At 55.0% G+C, this 20,000-nt stretch overlaps 7 protein-coding genes across 7 annotated transcripts; 3 read left to right on the plus strand and 4 right to left on the minus strand.

The window, feature by feature from the left end:
• Positions 1 to 89: 89 nt before the first annotated feature.
• LMH87_006596 (uncharacterized protein) lies at positions 90 to 1,770 on the minus strand (the record flags this gene model as incomplete). Its single annotated transcript, XM_056204507.1, has 4 exons — positions 90 to 104; positions 170 to 257; positions 1,129 to 1,634; positions 1,717 to 1,770. The coding sequence occupies 4 exons, from the start codon at positions 1,768 to 1,770 to the stop codon at positions 90 to 92; spliced, it is 663 nt and encodes a 220-aa protein (XP_056059858.1).
• A 973-nt stretch (positions 1,771 to 2,743) lies between these two features.
• On the plus strand, positions 2,744 to 4,258 carry LMH87_006597 (uncharacterized protein; the record flags this gene model as incomplete). The annotated part of the gene is made up of 1 exon (XM_056204508.1): positions 2,744 to 4,258. One exon carries the CDS (start codon positions 2,744 to 2,746, stop codon positions 4,256 to 4,258), a length of 1,515 nt encoding a protein of 504 aa, XP_056059859.1.
• Positions 4,259 to 5,083: 825 nt separating this feature from the next.
• LMH87_006598 (uncharacterized protein) lies at positions 5,084 to 6,768 on the minus strand (the record flags this gene model as incomplete). Its single annotated transcript, XM_056204509.1, has 2 exons — positions 5,084 to 6,265; positions 6,367 to 6,768. 2 exons carry the CDS (start codon positions 6,766 to 6,768, stop codon positions 5,084 to 5,086), a joined length of 1,584 nt encoding a protein of 527 aa, XP_056059860.1.
• Positions 6,769 to 8,232: 1,464 nt separating this feature from the next.
• LMH87_006599 (uncharacterized protein) lies at positions 8,233 to 10,020 on the plus strand (the record flags this gene model as incomplete). The annotated part of the gene is made up of 2 exons (XM_056204510.1): positions 8,233 to 9,810; positions 9,901 to 10,020. The coding sequence occupies 2 exons, from the start codon at positions 8,233 to 8,235 to the stop codon at positions 10,018 to 10,020; spliced, it is 1,698 nt and encodes a 565-aa protein (XP_056059861.1).
• Positions 10,021 to 12,548: 2,528 nt separating this feature from the next.
• Positions 12,549 to 13,589, plus strand: LMH87_006600 (uncharacterized protein; the record flags this gene model as incomplete). The annotated part of the gene is made up of 4 exons (XM_056204511.1): positions 12,549 to 12,604; positions 12,703 to 12,888; positions 12,950 to 13,152; positions 13,210 to 13,589. 4 exons carry the CDS (start codon positions 12,549 to 12,551, stop codon positions 13,587 to 13,589), a joined length of 825 nt encoding a protein of 274 aa, XP_056059862.1.
• Positions 13,590 to 15,653: 2,064 nt separating this feature from the next.
• Positions 15,654 to 16,793, minus strand: LMH87_006601 (uncharacterized protein; the record flags this gene model as incomplete). Its single annotated transcript, XM_056204512.1, has 2 exons — positions 15,654 to 16,697; positions 16,779 to 16,793. 2 exons carry the CDS (start codon positions 16,791 to 16,793, stop codon positions 15,654 to 15,656), a joined length of 1,059 nt encoding a protein of 352 aa, XP_056059863.1.
• Positions 16,794 to 17,277: 484 nt separating this feature from the next.
• LMH87_006602 (uncharacterized protein) lies at positions 17,278 to 18,225 on the minus strand (the record flags this gene model as incomplete). The annotated part of the gene is made up of 1 exon (XM_056204515.1): positions 17,278 to 18,225. The coding sequence occupies one exon, from the start codon at positions 18,223 to 18,225 to the stop codon at positions 17,278 to 17,280; it is 948 nt and encodes a 315-aa protein (XP_056059864.1).
• Between the last annotated feature and the right edge of the window lie 1,775 nt (positions 18,226 to 20,000).

The raw sequence follows: 20,000 nt of genomic DNA on the forward strand, positions 1-20,000 counted from the left end.
AAGTGCCTATTCACACAAAACATTTTCTTCTTTCTTTCTTTTTGTATCAAAGCGTCATAGATTTCTGACTTTTCATGATTGCATGGCATTTATGCATTTATTTCCTTTTAGTTATATAAGATGATAGTACAAAATACAAATCATTAGGGCTCAATCTTTTGTTTCTTACCTGGCTTGTGATTGTAAGTGCGTTGGCAGCTGTAGAACTGTAAGCGGTAAAGAGCAAAGCGACCAAGAAAAAGACAGGGTTTGTGAGGCTGCGAAAAGGACAACAAGAATAAAATGATATGACAAGCGTCTTGACAATAATATTTTAAAACATGGGTGGTCCCAAATGTTTTTTGTATCTTCGAGATCTCTTTGACTTGTTTGCCTGCTTGTTGTGTCGGACAAAGAGCTTTCGCAAAGGCACTGTCGTGCAAACAAGACAAAGAGGTTTCACCAGGCACACTCTGTTCTCGAAAGGCCTTTGCTCAAAGGAAAAAATTCATGCAGACCGAACTTGCTTTATATAATGTGAATCTTTAAGGAATTCATGGCGGTGAGTGAAGGTGTCACCGAATACCGGTCGGGGGTCACACTGTTACATTTATCGGGTCGGTGGTTGACGACGCTGGTGGCTGAGCAGCTGCTATCCCGCGTCGCGACACAGCGAAGTAACCAAAAGTTTCTCCCCGCGGGCCGAAAACGTGAAAGGACTCGTCACCATAGGTCCACTTTCTCAGGGCAAGCACGGATTCCAGAAGGAAATCGTCATGTACAGACGGGATTCGGGAGCGCTGCCGGTAGCGCGAGGCACCTTCAGGCTGCCTCGTCGGGACTCGCGCCTTCACATTTACAGTTTTGACCTGATTTAAGGCATGTTCTAGTGGGCTGGATCGGTGCTAGCATCGAAATTGAGACAAGGGTTTAAAAAGAGCTTTCGTCATCGCGCGGGACCGGGTTTCGAGAGTGGAGCGTTAAGGTTATGTGACTTTTATTCCAAGTGCGGGAGAACCCGGCAAATAGGTACAGTAAATCTAGAGAACTAAAAACAGGACTATTGGAAAAGAAAACGCTCTATATCGTAACTATCGATTCTGGCGATGCCATGACTATGTAAAACAAAGAAGAATCATTCCCTTTTACTGGGAGACCTCGCCGCTGCCGAGGTAGTCGTAGACGATGGAGATCTCGACGTTCTTGTCGGAGCCCTCAGTGGTGACGAGGACGCGACGGGCCTGGTATCTGACACCCTCGACCTTGACGAAGCCAAGGACCTGCTGGGTGACAACGCCCTTGGAGTCGATGTGCTCAGTCTTGAAGTGGAGCACCTCCTCAGTGCCCTCCTCCCAGCCGCCCTTGAGCCACTCGTCCTCGAGGTCAGCGAGCTTGGCGACGCGAGAGCGACCGCGAATGTTACCGAAAAGGGTATGGTTGAGCTCAACTGGCTCCCAGTTGAGCACACGCTTCTCAACGGCACCAGGCATGCCGCCGCTGGGCTTGTTCTCAATGTCGAGGAGGATGTTGCCGGAGGCGTCCTTGGTCTGAGTGACAATAAGGGTGACAGTGGCCATTGTGATGACCTTGCGCATCAGCCAGTTGACGCCCTGGGCCTTGAGAACGGCATCAGAGGAGTCGGACAGCTTGGCGTTCTAGAAGCGCGAGGCGGTTTTGTTAGTTGTGCTGCATGTGAATCGCTAGTCGCAGAGGCTAGCGAGCCGCAGGTAGGCTTACCATGATCCAGTTGCCATTGAGGTCGAGGACGGTCTTCTCAGCGGGAGCAGCCATTGTGAAGAATTTAAAGTTGATGTAAAGGTAATTCAATTAAAGAGAAAGTGCGTTGTTGGTGATGTTTGTGCTGAAGGTTGTTGTAGTTGAAGTTGTAGCTGATGATGATGAGTTTATTTTTGCAAAGCTCTGGATAGTCAGATGTATTTATCTTTTTCTGTCTTCACGTCGTTTAGCACCGGACGGTTTCAGTATTACCACACGAAGTAGTAAACCACCCATCTCTTTCTACTCTTAGCAAGCTGGTGATGATTTGTCCCCAGCGTTTTGCGGTCTGCACGGGTCAAGCTGACAGGCGGGCAGGCAGGGCGGGAGAAGCTAGGCGCGGGATTCGCGCACGCAGGTTGCCCAATTAGGCAATCGAGGCCGGGGTCCGGGAATGTCAGCGGCCGGCATCATGCATGCCGCATTAGAACTAGCGCCTGGACTCCCAAAGGAGTAACCTCTGTGATTCGGCAGACGCCATCCGAACAGCGCCTCCTCCTGGCCCTCCTGGGCAACCCTTGGGACCCCTCTCTGTGCCTCGTTGGATCCATTCATCGCCTGCACCATCCCAACCCCGGTCCTGGACCCTGCGACAGCCAGAATCCCATACCACAAGATGGGCGAGCTTGTGGTGGAACTCTCTTGTCCGTGGGTGACGCAAGGCTCGCTGAATTCCGGTCCAACACACAAAACGCGGTCGCAAGGCTGCGCGATGCAATTTCACATCCATTTCCATTTAAACAGATCGCTCTCCCCCTCCAACTCCGAAAAAAAAAAACACCATCGCAATATCCTCTTCCATCGTTTATCTTGAGCTTCCGTCTTCTCAAGTAGCTCGACTTTACAATACTCCATCCAACACACTCTCCCTTCAATCACCACCGGTACCTCATCTCATTAGCGCCAGAGCGGGGCCAGCCTGATCGCATCAGCCTAAACAGCTTTGTCTCTTTTATTCCCGCCCGCTATAACACAAACAACCGCCAAAATGTCCAAGTCTGCATACTACTCGCAGTCGTCGGCTCCCCCTCAATACTCCCAGCCGCCTCCTCAGTACTCTCGCCGTCAACCTTCCTCATACGACCGTGACGACTACTACGACGAGAAGCCCCGCTACCAGGAGAGATCTCGCTACCCTCCCCAGGACAACTACGACTTTGCTCCTCCCCAGGGTCCTCCTCCTTCCCAGCGCCGCTATGACGACTACGCTCCCCCTCAGGGGCCTCCTCCCCGTGGCTACAACGGCTACGATAACCGGTACGACAACCAATACGACAACCGACATGACAACAACCAGCAGCAGCTTCAGCAATACGACAGACGATCACAGTCTCCCCAGATGGCTCCTGGTCCTCTTTCTCTTCCTGTGGTCATCCCACAGCAGCGCCCTGGCGCGCCAGAGCGCGGCTTCATGGCTGCCTACGCTCCCATGCTGGAGTCTGCTGGTATTGACCAGCGCTCTTTCATGTCTTTCCTTGATCAGTTCAACACTGCTGTCCAAGGAAACAAATTTCTCGCTGGTGTCCAGGTTGTTTCTTTTGGTGTCGGCTTCACCCCCGAAATCATCACCACCTGCGTCGCCACCGCTGTTCAGATGGGCGCCCACGTCGCCAACCAGGGCTATGTCAAGCACAGGACCAACTCGACCCTGGACAAGTTCAACAATGAAGTCTTTGGCCCCCGTGGTCTCTTCTGCATGATCATGAAGTACGATCCGATTGGTCAGGACCCCGTCCTCGCCGAGAAGGCGGCCAACAGCCCCCTCAGCAAGTTTGGTGGTGGCCAGAAGAGCTGGCTCAAGGACCCAGTTTCCGGTACCTCGGACGGCATGAACTCGCTCCCCACTGCTGTCGCTCCTCTCATCTACATGGACGACCGTCGTGCCCACAAGGAGTACCTCGCCGGCGACGGCAAGATCTCCCCCGAGCGCGGCAGCCCTGTCGAGAAGCCCACCACGAAGCAGAAGGCCAAGAATGCTTTCGAAAACTTCAACGACTATCTCGATCGCCGCGCCCGTGCCAAGTACGCCTCCGAGAACCAGGGTGACATCCTCAACACGCCCCTCACCAAGGGCTTCTCCAACAAGTTCCTCGACCCCAACTCCTCCATGAACAACGGTGGCCTCATCGGCTTCATCTCTGGTGGTGCCTTCGCTCAGGACCCTGAGACTCGCCGCATCAAGAAGCTCAAGAGCATGGGCGAGGAGGAGGAGCGTCTTTACAAGGAGTACCAGGAGCGTGTTGATCAGGTTACGCAACAGCGCCAGAGCACAAAGGAAACTGAGCGACAGATCAAGTACATCGACCGTGACTACCAGCCCCGCTTCGCCGAGTTCCGCCAGAAGCGCAGAGAGCTCGAGATGGGCCCTGAGCGCTCCATCAAGAAGGACATCCTCTACCTCACCATTGTCAACCGTCCTTCAGATTCTCAGCTGGCTGCTGCCACGGACAAGATCAACCACGGCCAGGTCATGCCCGGCGGCCCTCACGGCCAAGTCCTGTAAAGCAACAGCTTGCAGTGCATTATTCATTATTATTATTGCATTTAATTTAGCATGTACACGGTGGAAACAGAACCAATCTGATCATGAGCGGGCGCTGGGGGCGTTTCAATTTTCATCTGGATTACTTTATGAACTCTATAGATTATTTCTTTACTATTCTCACGATAATTTACCATTTTCTTGATAACCTTTGGGTACCGCTATAGTGACGATCAAAAGCTCTCTTTCCTCGGCGTAGCCTTTCTTCGCAGATCAGACAAGCTTCTTCGGGAGAGCAGCACGGCTAGAACCAGGATCTTCGATTTGTACTAGCAAACGGTGTTGCTGCGTGTTCGCGCGGACTTCGCCATTCCGAGCAGCGCAATACATTATGCATGTACTTTTATGGGGCGTGGTGCTTAGAAGAGCACTGGTCCGCAAGTGCCGAATGTTCTTTACGCTTTCCGCATTGAGACTGTGGCAGACTTTCCCCAAATGGGCAATCGTTGCTGTTTAATAAATCGGTTCCAGAAGACGATTCAACACTATCCGAAAGAAGCCACTGCTGTACAGTTGCGTGATGGCGGTGAACTTGCATGCCGTTGGCAGAGGGGCGCATGTGCACAAAATGGAACCACGAGTGTGCAGTTGTCAAGCTTAGGAAGTGGCAATTGTAATTCATCCGCTATTCTAACATGCAACCTGACCCATCTATCTCTGATAAGAAACAATAACAATAGAAGAATGAGAAAAAAATGATGAGGGCTCTTTTGTGAGAAAAAGAAAGTTATGAACAGTGGTCGTTAAATATAAGGAATGTAGTCATTGGGGGAGCTCTACTGCAACCTAGACAGCCTCGTGGAGGCGAACCTTGACGCTCTCGCCAGGCTGGCTGACCAGGGTGAGACCCCAGGAGACCTTGTCGCTGGGGTTGAGCTCCTCAAGGCCATCAAAGCGCTGGAGGAGTCGGGCGAGGACGTAACCAGCCTCGGTGAGAGCAAACTGCTGGCCAATGCAGATGCGAGGGCCGCCGTTGAAGGGGAGGTACTCCCAGCCGCCCTTGCGGTTCTCCCAGCGGTCAGGGTTAAACTCGCCGGCATCAGGACCCCAGATGTCGGTACGGCGGTGCAGGATGTGGGCGTTGTAGAGAACGGCCTGGCCCTTCTTGACATAGACGGGGCTCTCAGCATCGGGACCGCCGCCGCGGGGCAGGCTGGTGTCACAGGTGGCATAGCGAGCGTTCATGGGCAGCGGCGGGAACAGGCGGAGTACCTCGGTCATGACACGCTGGAGGTAGGTGCAGGCCTTGAGGTTGGCAAAGGTCAGGTTGCGGGGGTTCTCGTAGTCGCCAAAAGTCTCGATGATGTCGCGACGGAGGCGCTGGAACTTGTCGGGGTGGCGGGCGAGGAGCATCATGGTCCAGGAGAGCAGAGAAGCGGTGGTGTCACGGCCAGCGAGGAGAACGTTGAGCAGCTGCGCGCGGAGCTCCAGAGGGTCCTGGGTCTCGGCGGCCATGGCGTGGAGGAAGACGTAGTGCTCGCCGTCGATCGGGTTACCTTCGGCATCGAGCTTCTTCTTGCTGGTCTCGCGGAGGGCACGCTCGACACACTGGTCGACGAAGCGGTGGACCTCCTTGCAGCAGTTCTTGAACTCGTCGCCGTTGTAGAGAAACTTGAGAAAAGGCGTGCGGACGCGCTGGGACAGGTACCACTGGCCACGGTCAAAGTTGGTGCCAAAATCGGTGCCGCGGGCGGAGAACTCCTTGTCGTTGTTGGCATTGTCGAGGGCGACGAGCTGGGACTTGCAGGACTCGCCAAAGAGGAGCTCGGTGGCGGAGTCGAGGGTGAGGCGGAAGAAGATGGTCTGGATGTCGACTTCGGTCCAGCCCTGCTCGTTGACGGGGGGCATGACGTTGAAGGCGTTTTGGACATGGACCTCTTCGAGGCTGAGGTCGCTGATCTGGTCGCGGGTGAACTGAGGGCGAAGCATGGCGCGAGAGTGCGACCAAGCAGGACCATCAGTGGTGAACTGTCGTACAAAGGTTAGATTCAGTGCCTATAATTGTAGTTTGACTTTTCATTTTATTTTTTGGTTTTTTTTTTGGTTTTCTTTTTCTTGCAGCGACTTACAATACCGGCTCCGAGAAGAGGACCCATGCAAGTCTCTCGCTGGGCACCAACGCAGAATTCCTTGAACTGAGTAGCCAGAATGGCCTGGATGTTCTTGGGGTCAATCGTCAGGATGTTTTCGACAGCACCGGTGCGCAGACGCATGGTGGTGACGTAGTTGCCGCCATTGTCCTCGCGCATCCTGTTGACACGCTCCTCGGTAAGAGCGGGGACTCGCTTTTCCTTGTCGGCCTGAATCATTTCGAAGAGAGAGAGGATGCCGAGAGGGTCCTTGATGGGAGCCAGCGGTGGAGGCTTGCAGCCCATTTCGCGGGCTTTTTTGGCGTGACGCATCGAATCCATCACTCGTCGAAGCACAAAGGTGACGACGAGGAGGCCGATGAGGATGGTGGTGAGCGCCATGGTGAAGGATGTACACGGTTGAGGGGAAGGGATAGAAAAAAAGAATGTAAAAGCGTTCTCTTTTGCGTCCGCTCTCTGATCGGTAGTGAGGGGGAAACTTTTACCAGTTGATATTCGGTCCAGAACCTCTGCTTTATTTTCCACTCTTTATCGTCTCTGGCAAGACTGGTGGAGTTTGGCGAGAATTATACGACACAGACAGGATTACGGTGTTACGGGCCGCGAGGTGGCAGCATCTTTACCTAAATACATCAGCAGCTTTTTATTCAACATGGGCTTATTTTATTCGCGATAGGCAATGGTTCGTCGAGTGTGCTCTGGATCGAGGGACTATAGTCTGACATGATGACGCATAGCGTTGTCAGATTGGGGACGATATAAGTGGCTGCGGGATGAGGGTATAGGATGAGCAACGAGCCTGCAAGGGCATACACAAATCTCTGTGCATAGCAAGCTACCAACACGGGTAACTCAATGCACCAGCCGTTCTGGGACTGGATCAAGCAGGCAAAGGCATGGCACGTTTTTCTTTTCCGTCACCATAGTTGGCCTGGTTGCCTGCACCAATGCCAATCCCGGGCGACTGCACCGAAACCCGATGCCTCCATTCCAAGCCCCCTTTGCCGCTGCCGCACTGCCGCACGATCGCTGAAACTCTGTTATGGCCCCGGGAAACCCTGCCCAATCGGGTAACCTAGTGGCAGCCAGCGCCGGAAAAGTGACAGTCGCAGCGCTGTCGATCGCTGGAAGCCCACTGTCGATGCCCAGCCGCCGTTGTGGCCGGCACCAGGGCCAGCCACTGGCCTTGCAGGGCTGCGCCAACAGTGAGCCAGCCTTGCGGAAAACGCAGGAGACCGGATGAGGCCATTCTCGACAGGAAATGGTGCAACCTGGACCTGTAGTTACTCTTTTCCTCCTTCATTTTCTTCTTGGGTTATTCTTGAAGCATGCTCAACCTCTGCCACCCCGCCCTGACTGCGCTGCCATCGCAGGTCGCCGCTGATGAACCAGCCAATTGCCCATGCACAGTCAGCATGGCCTTTTCCTTTCAGCTCGAGCACCTCTGTGCCTGAAATACAGCGCTTTTCCCCCACTGTAAGCAACCGCTAAATTTGTCCAGCACGGCCCTGTTTGCCGGCGCTTTACCGATGCGAGCCCGCAACCTCCTGAGCTCAAGATCGCGTGCCTGGTTTGAGACCAGGCTGGCCCTTGTCTGGACTGGACCCGCGTATCGCGATGACCGGCAAAGGCGTCCTCTACCATCATCAAGATCCATCCATCCGCACCGAGGCCACGTTCCGCGCATTTCCCGTCCAATGGTGCTGCATCTAGTTGCATCCACCTTTCGACCGCCACGCTGACCGAATCCTCGATCGCCCTGCTTCCCCCAATCGGTCCTGCCCGTGCGCGCTCGCTCGCTCGCTCGCTCGTGGCTCCAGGGTTCCTGAGTGACCTCTGTGCACCATGGCCATCCCGAGGAGGGCATCACGCCTGCTTCTGCTCACCGGAGCAGCTCTGCTGGTCTTTCTCATCGTCCGCCTGCTGCCCTCCCACGGCGGCGGCTACGTATCGAGTCGCGTCATCCCCCAGCGGCCCAAGGTCTTTGAGGGCTTCGATCCCGTCAGCCCCAAGCAGTTCCATCCTGCCACATCGATCAAGCCCCTGCCGACGGGCACGCCGCGAAAGCTGCCCCGCGTGCAGGCTCCCGACAGTGCATTCAAGCAGACGGCCGAGACCGAGAAGCGTCGCCAAGCTGTGCGCAAGACGTTTGAGCGCAGCTTCGGCGCCTACAAGAAATATGCATGGATGCAGGATGAGGTAACGCCCGTGACAGGCCACGGCAAGGACACCTTTGGCGGCTGGGCCGCAACATTGGTAGACTCGCTCGATACGCTATGGATCATGGGCTTCAAGAAAGAGTTCGAGCAGGCTGCGGAAGCCGCCTCCCACCTCGACTGGGGCCATACCGATTCCACCGCCATCAACATTTTCGAGACGACAATCCGCCATCTCGGCGGCCTGCTGAGCGCATACGACTTGAGCGGCGACAAGAAGCTTCTCGACAAGTCCATTGAGCTCGGTAACATGCTGTACGCCGGCTTCGACACCCCCAATCGCCTCCCAGGCTTCTGGCTCAATTTCCGCGAGGCTGCCAAGGGCGAGCTCCTCGCTGGCACCGCCGACCCGTCCGCGTCACCCGCCTCCCTGTGCATGGAGTTTACCCGGCTGTCCCAGCTCACCGGCGACCCGAAATACTACGATGCGACCGACCGAGTCACGCGCTTCCTCGAGCGCGTGCAAAACGACACGCTACTGCCGGGCATGTGGCCGACGGTGCTCGACTTCCAGCACGAAGAGGCGCGCGACAGCCAGTTCACCCTCGGCGCCCTGGCCGACTCGCTCTACGAGTACCTCCCCAAGATGCACGCCCTGCTCGGCGGCGTCGACGACACGTACGAGCGGCTCTTCCGCGTCGCCATGAACGCCGCCGAGCCAAACCTCATCTTCCGCCCCATGCTGCCCAACGGCGAGGACATCCTCTTCGCCGGCGACTACCAGGCGACGGGCGCCTCCAAGCTGATCCCGCGCAGCCAGCACCTGACGTGCTTTGTCGGCGGCATGTTTGGCCTCGGCGGTCGACTGTTTGGCAACGAGACCCAAGTCACCATTGGCGAGAAGCTCGCCCGCGGCTGCGGCTTCGCATACAGTGCCTTCCCGACGGGAGTCATGCCCGAAATCTTTACCATGATGGCCTGCGAGCGCCGCGACATCTGCGCGTGGGACGAGAAGGCGTGGGAGAAGCACGGCAGCGAGAAGCTGCCCAAGGGCTTCGTCAACGCCTGGGACCCGCGCTACCTTCTCCGGCCCGAGGCCATTGAGAGCATCTTCGTCCTGTACCGCATCACGGGCAACACGGACCTGCAGGACCTCGCCTGGCAGATGTTTGAGGCGATTATGAAGTCGACGACGACGCAGTACGCAAACTCGGCCATCGCAGACGTGCGCGCCGAACAAGAGACGAACAAGCTGGACTCGATGGAGGTATGTGTAAGAGTGCTTCCAGGACCCCCTATTTCATTTCAATTTGTCTTGTTCTTGTTGGACAGTGGCTAATAAGCATCGTTCTTGCAGAGCTTCTGGACAGCGGAGACGCTGAAATACTTTTACCTCATATTTTCTCCGCCGGATGTCATCAGCCTCGACGAATATGTGTTAAACACCGAGGCGCACCCACTGAAACGCCCGTCTTGAGACGGAGATGTCATGTGGAAAAGAGAAGCAGTCGTTGAAAGGCTTCATATAGATTGGCTCTCAAAGTGAGCGTGTAATAATACCCATATGGATATCCCGCAGTGGTGCAAAAAGGCATATATGGGAGTATCGCCATAGTGCACGATAAGCCAGAGGAGAGCATGTCAAAATCATCCGATCTAAATGCGTTGTGCATTGCCCATCTACAACATCTCGGGTGCCCGTTCTCATGCACAGTCTGTATATGGCTTGCCGTGCTCCAAACCTACTACATTTCTTTAGGCAGTGGTCGTTGATGGATTGCTGCACACGTCTAGGCCGGCAAGCAGGGAGTGCCTAGCCGCGCCAATGACTGACCGATGCCTCACCGAAGTTACACACTCCTTGCAATAGTCCGGGTGTGCTATTGGTGATGCCAATCAGCATATATACAAATGCCAAGCCTTTCACTTAAAATTGCTCAAACCATAGCTTATCATTGATGATCCGCCAATATTGGCCAATAGGCCCATGCACTTTTGCCTTTCGCCCGCGATGCTTTGTTGACCTGGAGAACACGCGCATTACATGGTCGATTCACAAACGATAGTTTTCAGAAAAACAACGCGCAGACTACAACAATGCGCCAACACCAATCCGTCCTTTTAGCAGCCAGTCATGATGCAAGAAGCAGCCTCCATTAAGCCCTTGGCTGACAATTCTGCCTTGAGAGCTCCTATCATCGCGGTCTTCCGCCGCTGTGGCGTTTGGCGTCCGGTCCCATGTCATGTGGGCCGATTCTGAAAGCGAGTATGGATCAAGTCGTTCGACTGGACACGCAGGCAATGCCCGTCATTCCGCCCGGGTATCCTTTCCGGGGTTCCAAGCCAATTGCTTCACCGCGTTCGACGGCGCTATAAGCGAATGTGGCAGCCAGCGGTGACGGCGCGAGCTAGGCCCTATAACTGAATAGCAACTTGCGGCCTGGAATGACGTCTACTCGCGTCGCCCAGGATCCAGGAAATAAATTAGGCAGCGCTATTTGGAATTTGAGCTGGAGTGGATAGGGGCAACGGGTCATATTATCGTCCGTCTTGACCACGGAACGGATACCATGATCCTGACAGCAAGCCTCTCGGCGAGTTTCCTGGTCAGGCTAATATCAGTAATACTCCTCCGTAGCCTACGGAATACATACATTGCGGGCAGCGCCGAAATCTCGGGACGATGAGACCACTCGGATCGGTTATGATACCCTAAATCGGTTTTATCTGTCGAGCGCTTGAGGATACTCCCGAACGTTGGCGTTTGAGGGTTACTGTGAGACAAACGATACAATTACCATATTGCACATCTTTGTAGTTCCCGTAGTTTGGCAGCTCGCACGCACCAGGCAGAGACCGACCCCCGCTCGCATGCCATGTAGGTCACCGGCGCACGCGGAAGTAAGGCTGACAATGACTACGCGGCTTGCGCCAAGAGCCTGGTCTCATTCTAGCCTCGGAGCAGGTCAGGAACAATGCAAGAATATGCAGCTGAAGGTTTCGCCAAGCTTTTTTACTGGTGACCCAGGATGGCCGTAAATAGCTGCGCCGACAGAACATCTCGTCATTGTCTCATGCTGGGCACATTTCGGACTCATGCCGTGCCCTTCGATGGCAGGGTTCGCAACTTGGGACACGAGCATTGTCTGAGACTGGCGCAGATTTGGTCTTGAAATAGCATAAGAATAGGTGTCGAGAGCTCAAAAAACCGCTGGCGGCTTTTGCAGGGGTGGAGGCTGAGAATTACGCAGCCGGCGCTGTTAGCCAGGGGGGTAGCTTTGGCCATCTCGCCGCCGATCCTGCGCCCGTTGGTAGGTTTATTAGTCGAGCTGGGTTAGAGATGAGTCAAGTAAGCCACGAGGCTGTTGTTAGCCATGGCGGACTACATAAAAATGGCGCGTGAACCGCGCAGAGCTGGAGAAGAAGCTTGGGCGCACACACGACGCAGCAGTCGACGTATGCGCCCCAGAGCGTGGGCGGCAGGGGTAGGCCGGCAGTGTGCGACTTATCCGCATTTTAGAAGGTTGGAAGGATCATGGAAGGGGCTGTAGAAGCTTCGCCTTGCAGGGTTGGTGGGATGGGGTGGAGTCGGCCACTTGACGGGCATTGCGGCACTGCCTTCTGGCGCTGCAGATTGGCAGGGACAAGCACATTGACAAGGAGCGCCTGCGCAATGGCTGCCTCTCACACCTCTGTGCGACCACAGCGCGGAAGCGACGGCGCTCGAGCCGGGAGTTGATTGACTCTGCAGTTACCCACAGAGTCAGGCGGAACATGCTGTAACTTGAGACGCATGCAAAAGAAAACGTTTGGGTATCTTGTCTCAGCGGGTGAGTCGTTGGATTTGCCCTGTTTGTCTGCATGGGTGGTGCCGTAGCCAATGAGGGGCCGCGGGCGTTGCTTGCCATGCACAGGAGAGAAACGGCGGCGAGGGAAATGACATGGCGTGTGTATATTTGCGTAATGGATGCTCTCGACTTTTGTGTTCTTGTTCGTGTCTTGGAGATGATGCAAAAGGACAAAATGGGCGAACGTGGACAAACGAACGAGACGAGCGGCCCGTCAGTGCTGCCAGCTGGCGACCGAGGACCTGGGACCTGCACCTGCATCACCTAGTTACCTAGCAATCCCTGCTCGCGCGCCCGCTTCTGCAATGCAGCGCAGATTGGCTGCGAACGCCTGCAAGGCAGGCGGGCATCTGCTACCTACCTAGTTACTTTGTGCCTGGTGACCAGCCTCTGTCAGCCGGTGAGCCAACGGGCCTCCTCATCCTCTCTTTTCTCCATCCACAACACGGATTGCACGGATCCCTTCATCACGCCAGTCGTCTCAACCACACCTACCAGTAGGCAGCTGACAATGGCGCTCGCCTCACCTGCTTCGCTTGGGGGCTAACCTTCGAACAGCAACGCTGATGAGGATCACATCAGCCAGCTTCCCTCCGCCCCGCTGCGTCTATTGGTCCGTATCCGCCTCGTCGTAGAAAGCCTGGGTGCGCCATCATCAGCCAAAGCCAAGACTCACCACGGCACCGCTGTCGATAGATGGTCCTTTCCGCCCACGGTGGGCCGCCGCAAGGGTAAACATGGATGGTCAAACATACCAATCAGTAGCTTCAGCGCCGCCGACGGCACCGCGGTCAACGAACGAGCTAATTACTCCCTAGATTGCTCAACAAGAACAGAGTTTCTGCGGCCCCCGGATGGGATGCCCATGCCAGGATGCGCCAAGTTGAGTTCTAGCCCACACCTCCATGGTCCCAATGGCCCAACTCTTCAACCTACCATGACCAGGGGCCGCCAACTCCCGCTAGCCCACACCCTCTTGCAGCCCACCCATAGCCACGTTTCCGGGACCATGGGCGGGCTTAGGGCCTCTTTGGGATATCCTTTTATTTCCCCATCCCGTACCGCGCCCTGGGAATTCTCCCCGTCCCATGGCAAGGCTGCCCGCGCAAGCCTCAGCTCCTCCCCGTCGCCTCTTGGCTTGCCCAGGGCGAAACTATACAAGAACCGCCTTGCCTGGGCCTTTCGTCACGGACCATAGCAGACCTATACTCGCACAATCAATCCTAACTTCCTGATCCGGCCACCTGCATCTCCCTTCTCCGCAACGCTTGAGCCATTGTTCGCACACTCTCTCTTGCTACTGAATTTCTGCCTTCGAGACAGTATTACAAGTTCTAGCCGGCTGGCTCATTAACAGCCTAACTCACGACGCACTGTTCTCGCAACTCGCAACTTACGTCACTGTTTCTCAAAGGCCCATTTTGCGCCAAAGCCACAAACTACTCAGGAACTCTGCCAATCCGTTTACTCGATATCAGACCTGTTTCACTTTGTTCATATCTAGTGTTGGCATACTTTCACGCCGTTCGCGACCCTTTCCTTGGTGCCTTGTGCAAACACGGTGACGGCCACCTTCCCGCGCAACCTTCGCTCGCGTTCGCTGTCTGAGCCTGACTATAAAGAGCAAGCCTGGTCGAACCATCCAAAATTCTGACTGATAAAATCATCTCGACATACAAGTTGCTCTTCATTGCTTGCGCCACCGATACTCCTTCTTCTCCACGAACTTTCCAAACCATATTGGCTCTGCAAGCCGATAGGCACCTGTATCCGACATCATGTCTGTATCCTGTGTTCACGCTTTTGCTCTGATCAAATCAGACAGCACATTGATGCAATGGGTCTGCCAATTTTGCCGCTCCGGTCCTAGCCATATGATTTATGAGTGCGCATATTGCAAGCTGCATCTCTGCCGTGCGTGCACTGATGCCTCCTGAGGCGCTGGCTTGCCAGCTTGCCCTTGACGGTCGACCATCACCGATGATACCAAGAACGAAGCACATTGTGCTGGCATATTCTTCTGTGCTTGGCCAATGTCTTGGAGTTTTGCACCTTTTACTATCCCTCGACGGACTTCTACCCACAGAGCTTTAAACAGTCTGGGTTATCACTTTCAGCTGGACAATGCAGGGCATTTCCTCAGTTTTGTTATTTGATTTATCGGACGGTCCTTGTTGTTGTTTTTTTTTCTTCAAGACAGGCGTTTGGTAATTGATAGAGGTTAGCTTTCGCTACCATTTGGTCTGCACAAGGCCTTACGTTTCGCATAGAAACGATAGACAGCTAATTCATTATTGACTTACAAATACTCATCGCATTCTCTGTTTGGATGCTTTTCAATATTTGAATGTCTCGATTTTTTGTCATCGCTTGAGTATACTTCTTCTACGCTGGCATGTTGCACGCCCTGGGGTAGAGCGACGGCGCTACAGGATTGGCTTGGGCGGCATCTGAGACAGTCGGCTCTTTACCTCTCCTACACAGCCCTTCTAGAAGCTCTGCTACTAGAAGAAATGGTGATGACGGGTGGGTGACACAAGATGCTTGACGCATCAAAAACCATCGCACACATACTTGTTTGCCTGGCTCCCATCGCGCATGGTCCCCCAATAACGAGGTCTACAAGGCAGGCAAAGTAAACGATTTTGATCAACCCCCCGTCAAAGCTACAACTGCCCGGTCTTGTCGTGCTGCTCTTCCTTGGTCGTACCCGTCCCCCCGTCTCAACGCGGTGATTGTTGCGATTTGGTGCGGGTGGCTCAGGAGGCCATCCCACCCTCTGCCCGGCCTATTGGAAGTCGTTCCCATCTACCTATTCCTGCATGGAAGGTTTCCAGAAGATGGCGCTCGCATCATGAGGCTGCAAGGTGCCCCCATGGTGAAGGATACTGACTGTGGCAAACGTGCTTGCTGTGTCGGGCTCGGCGATTTTTCCCCTGTTGCTGTCTGCTGGTATTCTTTGCGGAGTTTTAGATTAGGCCGGTAGTCGTTTGTTCTGTTTAATCTACGATTGCGTCTCACAGTGCTGTGGTCGATGATGGATCACGCGGCATCCGTGAATGCTCGCGAGTAGATGCACTCGTCACAAGTGGCTTTTCCCTTTGAGACAGATCATCATTGACTTATAGCATGAGACTTTTCAATCTTGTTGTACATTAGATTTGGGTTCCTTTTCTCTTTTCCTTTTTGACGAGTGTCTCGAGCAAAAGCGCCCATTGTGCTTCAGAACGATCAATCCAGCATCACTCATACCACAGTGCTTTCACGCATAGCGGTAGTATCTGCCGACTCCCTTGGGCTTCATCGGCCAGTCCCAGCGCGGCCTCTTCTCCGTGCGCTTCGTCACGGCCATGTCATCCCCCACAGAGATCCGCAGCCGCTGCACGCCATTGTCCAGGAAGCCGTAGCGCCCAAACGCGGGCGAGTACTTGGACCCCTCGTCGACGCGACGGTCCTTCATCAGCACCTTGAGTATGCTACCCTGCTCCTCGCTAGCCTTGCCGTAGCGGCCCGTCCTGTAGTCAATGTTGAGCGAGGTGCAGCGGTTGCAGAGCTTGGTGAGGAGCAGCGCCGGCGCGCCGTTGAGGGACAGCGCCGCCCAAAAGTCCTCGTCCCACTCGCCTGCGCCGTCGACGACAATGTTGGGCCGGAACTTGAGCATGTCAACCTCGCCGCTCGCGACCCGCGCGCGGACGTTGCGGAGCGACGCCTCGGTCGTAAGCAACAGAGGCGCGCAGTCGCTGAATGTGAGCCAATCGGGCTCGTCCTGGCCGGCGCCGGTGCCGGTGCCTGTGACGTAGCTGGAGATGGAGGAGAGCCAGCCCTTTTGCGGCGCGGGCTCCTCCTCGGGCTTGGGGTTGCGTGGGGAAAATGTGCCGAGGACGGGACGGCGCTCCTGGCCAATGTAGAGAAGCGTGGTCTTGAACCCGAAGCAGGCCGTGAACCAGGCGTCGTACTTCTGGCCCATGCGATATGCCAAAACGCGGCTCCCGTGAAGATCCAATTCGGCTCTGTCGAGCCCATCCGTCTCGGGCTCTATTGGAAATTCCAGTACCGTGTCCTGAAGCTCGTGGTATTCCACCACGGGCTCCTCTGGCTGGGCGTATTTGACATGGATCTTGTGGTTGGCAATCTCTTGCTGGAAGAGGGCACACTCCGCACGCTCCGACATTTGCACCTTGATGAGCTCGCCGTTGGAGCCGAAGCGGCAAATCATGAACGTGCGATCATATTGCAGTCCTTGGCCTCCAACTTCCGCCGTGTCGAGGCGGATGCCACAGAGCGCCTTGACAGGGTAGACGTAAAGCTAAAGTGTACGCCGAAGCGGTTAGCAAAAGGCAGCCGTACCACGAGTGCAGCATGTGATCCGGCCTATAAGATGACTCACTGCTGTAACTTTCATATTTAGCGTAGTTGCAGATTCATATTCTCCTTGACGGAGATGAAGGAAGGCGAAAACGGTTCTGCGAGATGGATGACTGAAGTGCACATAAGCCACCCTGTTTACGGCGGGGCGCATGTAAGGCTCGCGGCAGCATCGCCGGATATCGGGCAGAAATCGCACAATGACGCGAGACATGCTAGAATAAATGTCGTTTGTAATAAGTGCTGAGCCATTGTGGTGAACAACTGCCCTTCATGAATAGGCCGAATCCAATTTATAGCACCGGTTTGTATCGTGTCAAACAGCACCAGATAATAGTACAAGCCAAGGCAACTGCTGAATGTAAGTAGTTCACATTTCAAGTATACTATTGCCACAGGCTCGTACTCGTAGCCCTTGCAACCCGTCGCCTAGTTTTCCATCGTCCATATACACTAGCTTATAATCTTTATCATCTTCGTCAATCTTCTTTCAGTCGTCATTCATTCATTCATTCATTCATTCATTCGTCCACGAAAATACCGAGCGGAATCGTGCAGACGACACCATAGTGCGGCATGTCCACCGCCTGCACAATCTTCAGATCACCGGCCACCGAGCACAACATGTACGCCTCCGACCTCTCCAGACCCTTTTCCGCGCCGAGCCACTCGATGGCCGAGCGCAGGGCCTTGCGCGCCGCCTCGCGCAGGTCCGCATCCAGGCCCATGACGGCGTATTCTTGCCCACGGTCGGCGTGCGGCTGCGCGCCCTCCTTTGTGAGGAAGTGCGGCGAGCGCACCCACGGTTTTTCCTTTTCGAGCGTGAAGCGCAGGCGCGCCCGCATCGGCGTCTCAATGGCCGTGCCGCACACCTCGCCGTCGCCTTGCGCGGCGTGCCCGTCGCCGCAGCTGAACAGGGCGCCAGTTGTCTGCACGGGCAGGTAGAGCGTTGAGCCCGCCGTCATGTGCTTGCAATCCATGTTGCCGCCCCAGTCGTAGGGCGGAATGGTGGACAGCTCCTCGTCCGTGGGCGGCGCGAGGCCCATGACGCCGAGAAACGGCCGCACGGGGATGCGGATGCCCTTTTTGAACTCGGCGTAGCCCTGGTTGGCGGTGCGGCTCAGGTCCCAGATCTTGAGCGACGGCTCTGGGAATTCGTCGCTCAGTAGGCCAAAGTCGTTGAGGATGGCGGTCCAGCCATACGCGCCGGGCTGCAGCTCGAGGATGTCGACGCGCAGCACGTCACCGGGCTCGGCGCCCTCGACGGCCACGGGGCCGAAGCCGGGGTCCATCGAGTTGAAGTCGAGGTTGTTGAGGATGGTGGCCTGGTTCTCCGGCGTGATTTGGTTGTTGCCGCCATCGCGTAGATCAAACGTCACTTCGGTGCCCGAGGCCACGGTCAGGGCTGGGGCTAGCTTGCGCGACCACTTGAAGTGGATGCTGCTCTGGGTGATGTGCGGGCATGCCATGGTGAGATGTGCGCGAGGCAGGGGTCGACCAGCAGAGTACGTCACACAGAATGACAGGTCGATACTATCAGGCGAGTAATTGCAGAGATGATATGAAGCCGAGCCGAGTCGTCGAAAAATCTCCCTTCACCCACTCAATTTTCCCCACCTCGAATATTTTCCAGATTTAGAAGCCGTGCCGCCGAACGGCCGCCCGCAGCACGATGGTTTTAATCTAAAAATATCTAATCAGCGAATAGGGGCGTCTACATGCGGATATGTAATTTCTACAATGCTCTGGAGCCAGTCACGGTCAGATGCACGATATTTGAAAACATAATCGTCTAGCAAAAGGCAAAATGTAAGGTGCGGGGTGTCGAGCTAATGCCGTTTTGAAGCGCTTTAATGGACTCAGAATAGCACAGACGTGAAACATCCTAATCGCAGGAACGAAGGCATATGAAAGAGCCAAAAGAGCTTGTTACAGCTCTCAGGTACCAGGCATCAAGCGATGAGCCGCGCAAGCTAACGAATGGGCTGGGAGGTCGGAATGCTGGATGCATTAAGCGAGTGACTGAGAGGAAAGGTCAGTTCCACTGCTCCTGGACTACGACCTTAAGATGCCCACTTCATCCATCGACTACGGGTGGTATCTCGAGCATTGTGGTGGCGGCGCGATATCCGACCTTCCCAACGACGCAGCTGGGGTAGGAGAGCGGCGATCCAGATGCTGTACAAAGGTGGGATGCATGTACCTAGAGTCATGGAAGAATAGCCATTGGCCAGGTCACCCCCGTTTTCACCAAGAACTATCAATCACTTGACGCTGGCGGCTCACACAAACTCCGCCGTGCAGCGCTGGCAAAGGCCGCTAACACACCGCCAGCATAGACGGCAGCTGGTCCGAGGGGTATCATCGCACCATCAATTAGCTCGAAGCAAGATGCAGCGCTGCAGCGTCCGTCGCATTTGCAAAACAAGACCAGATCAAACCTCCGCTGTATGAGGCCAGGGTGCCATTATTAACATGGGACGTGATGCTGCGCAGGGGCTCAGATGTGGGAGCTGTTGCGCCAAGTTTACCCCGCCTTGTAGATCGGTGACTTGATCGAGTCTTTCCAATTGCACCACGCCAGCCGTCAATTTGGTTTGCTTTTTTCTTCGTTCGTCCTTTTATACATGGTTCTTCGGTTTGTAATCTACTAGGCAAGGCCCCCCCCATACCACGTACAGTTGAATTGTTGAGCATGCGTTGTGAGGAAGAACATCGAGAAATCGCATGCGATACCATGACACATCTTGTGGGAGCTGCGTGGAGATGGTCCTGATGTGCATCGGCAATCCACCAACAAAGTTTCTGTAGTTGGAATGGATTGACGGCACGAAAGTGGGATAGGGGCTAGTTTGGAGATCGATGATTGGAGAAGAAAGAGTGAAAGTATTGCATAAAGCGCTGTTTTTTAGATGGATGACGAATAGATGCACTGTTTCGCATGAGGCTGATCAATGTGCGGCTGAGAGGCTGTCAATCCTGTTTGGGAGGCGTTGCAGACGAAAAGTCCGAGAAGAAACCCAACACCATCACGGCTATTGTGACATCAGGTTGCCGTATTTTCCGTCCAGAGGGCGAGCTGGGCACGTCAGAACAAGTCGGGGCCGCCTCATCTGCCAAAAGTCGCCTCGCTGGGGTTATCAGCTGAGGCGCGCCCATTTGCCCGCGCAAGCCTCGTGTGTTCAATAATCAATAGTCGTGGCGGTGGAGCATGGCACACGCCACGGTGATTTTGATACAGCAG

The sequence above is a fragment of the Akanthomyces muscarius genome, chromosome 1 (assembly GCF_028009165.1).
Source record: "Akanthomyces muscarius strain Ve6 chromosome 1, whole genome shotgun sequence".
NCBI lineage: Eukaryota > Fungi > Ascomycota > Sordariomycetes > Hypocreales > Cordycipitaceae > Akanthomyces > Akanthomyces muscarius.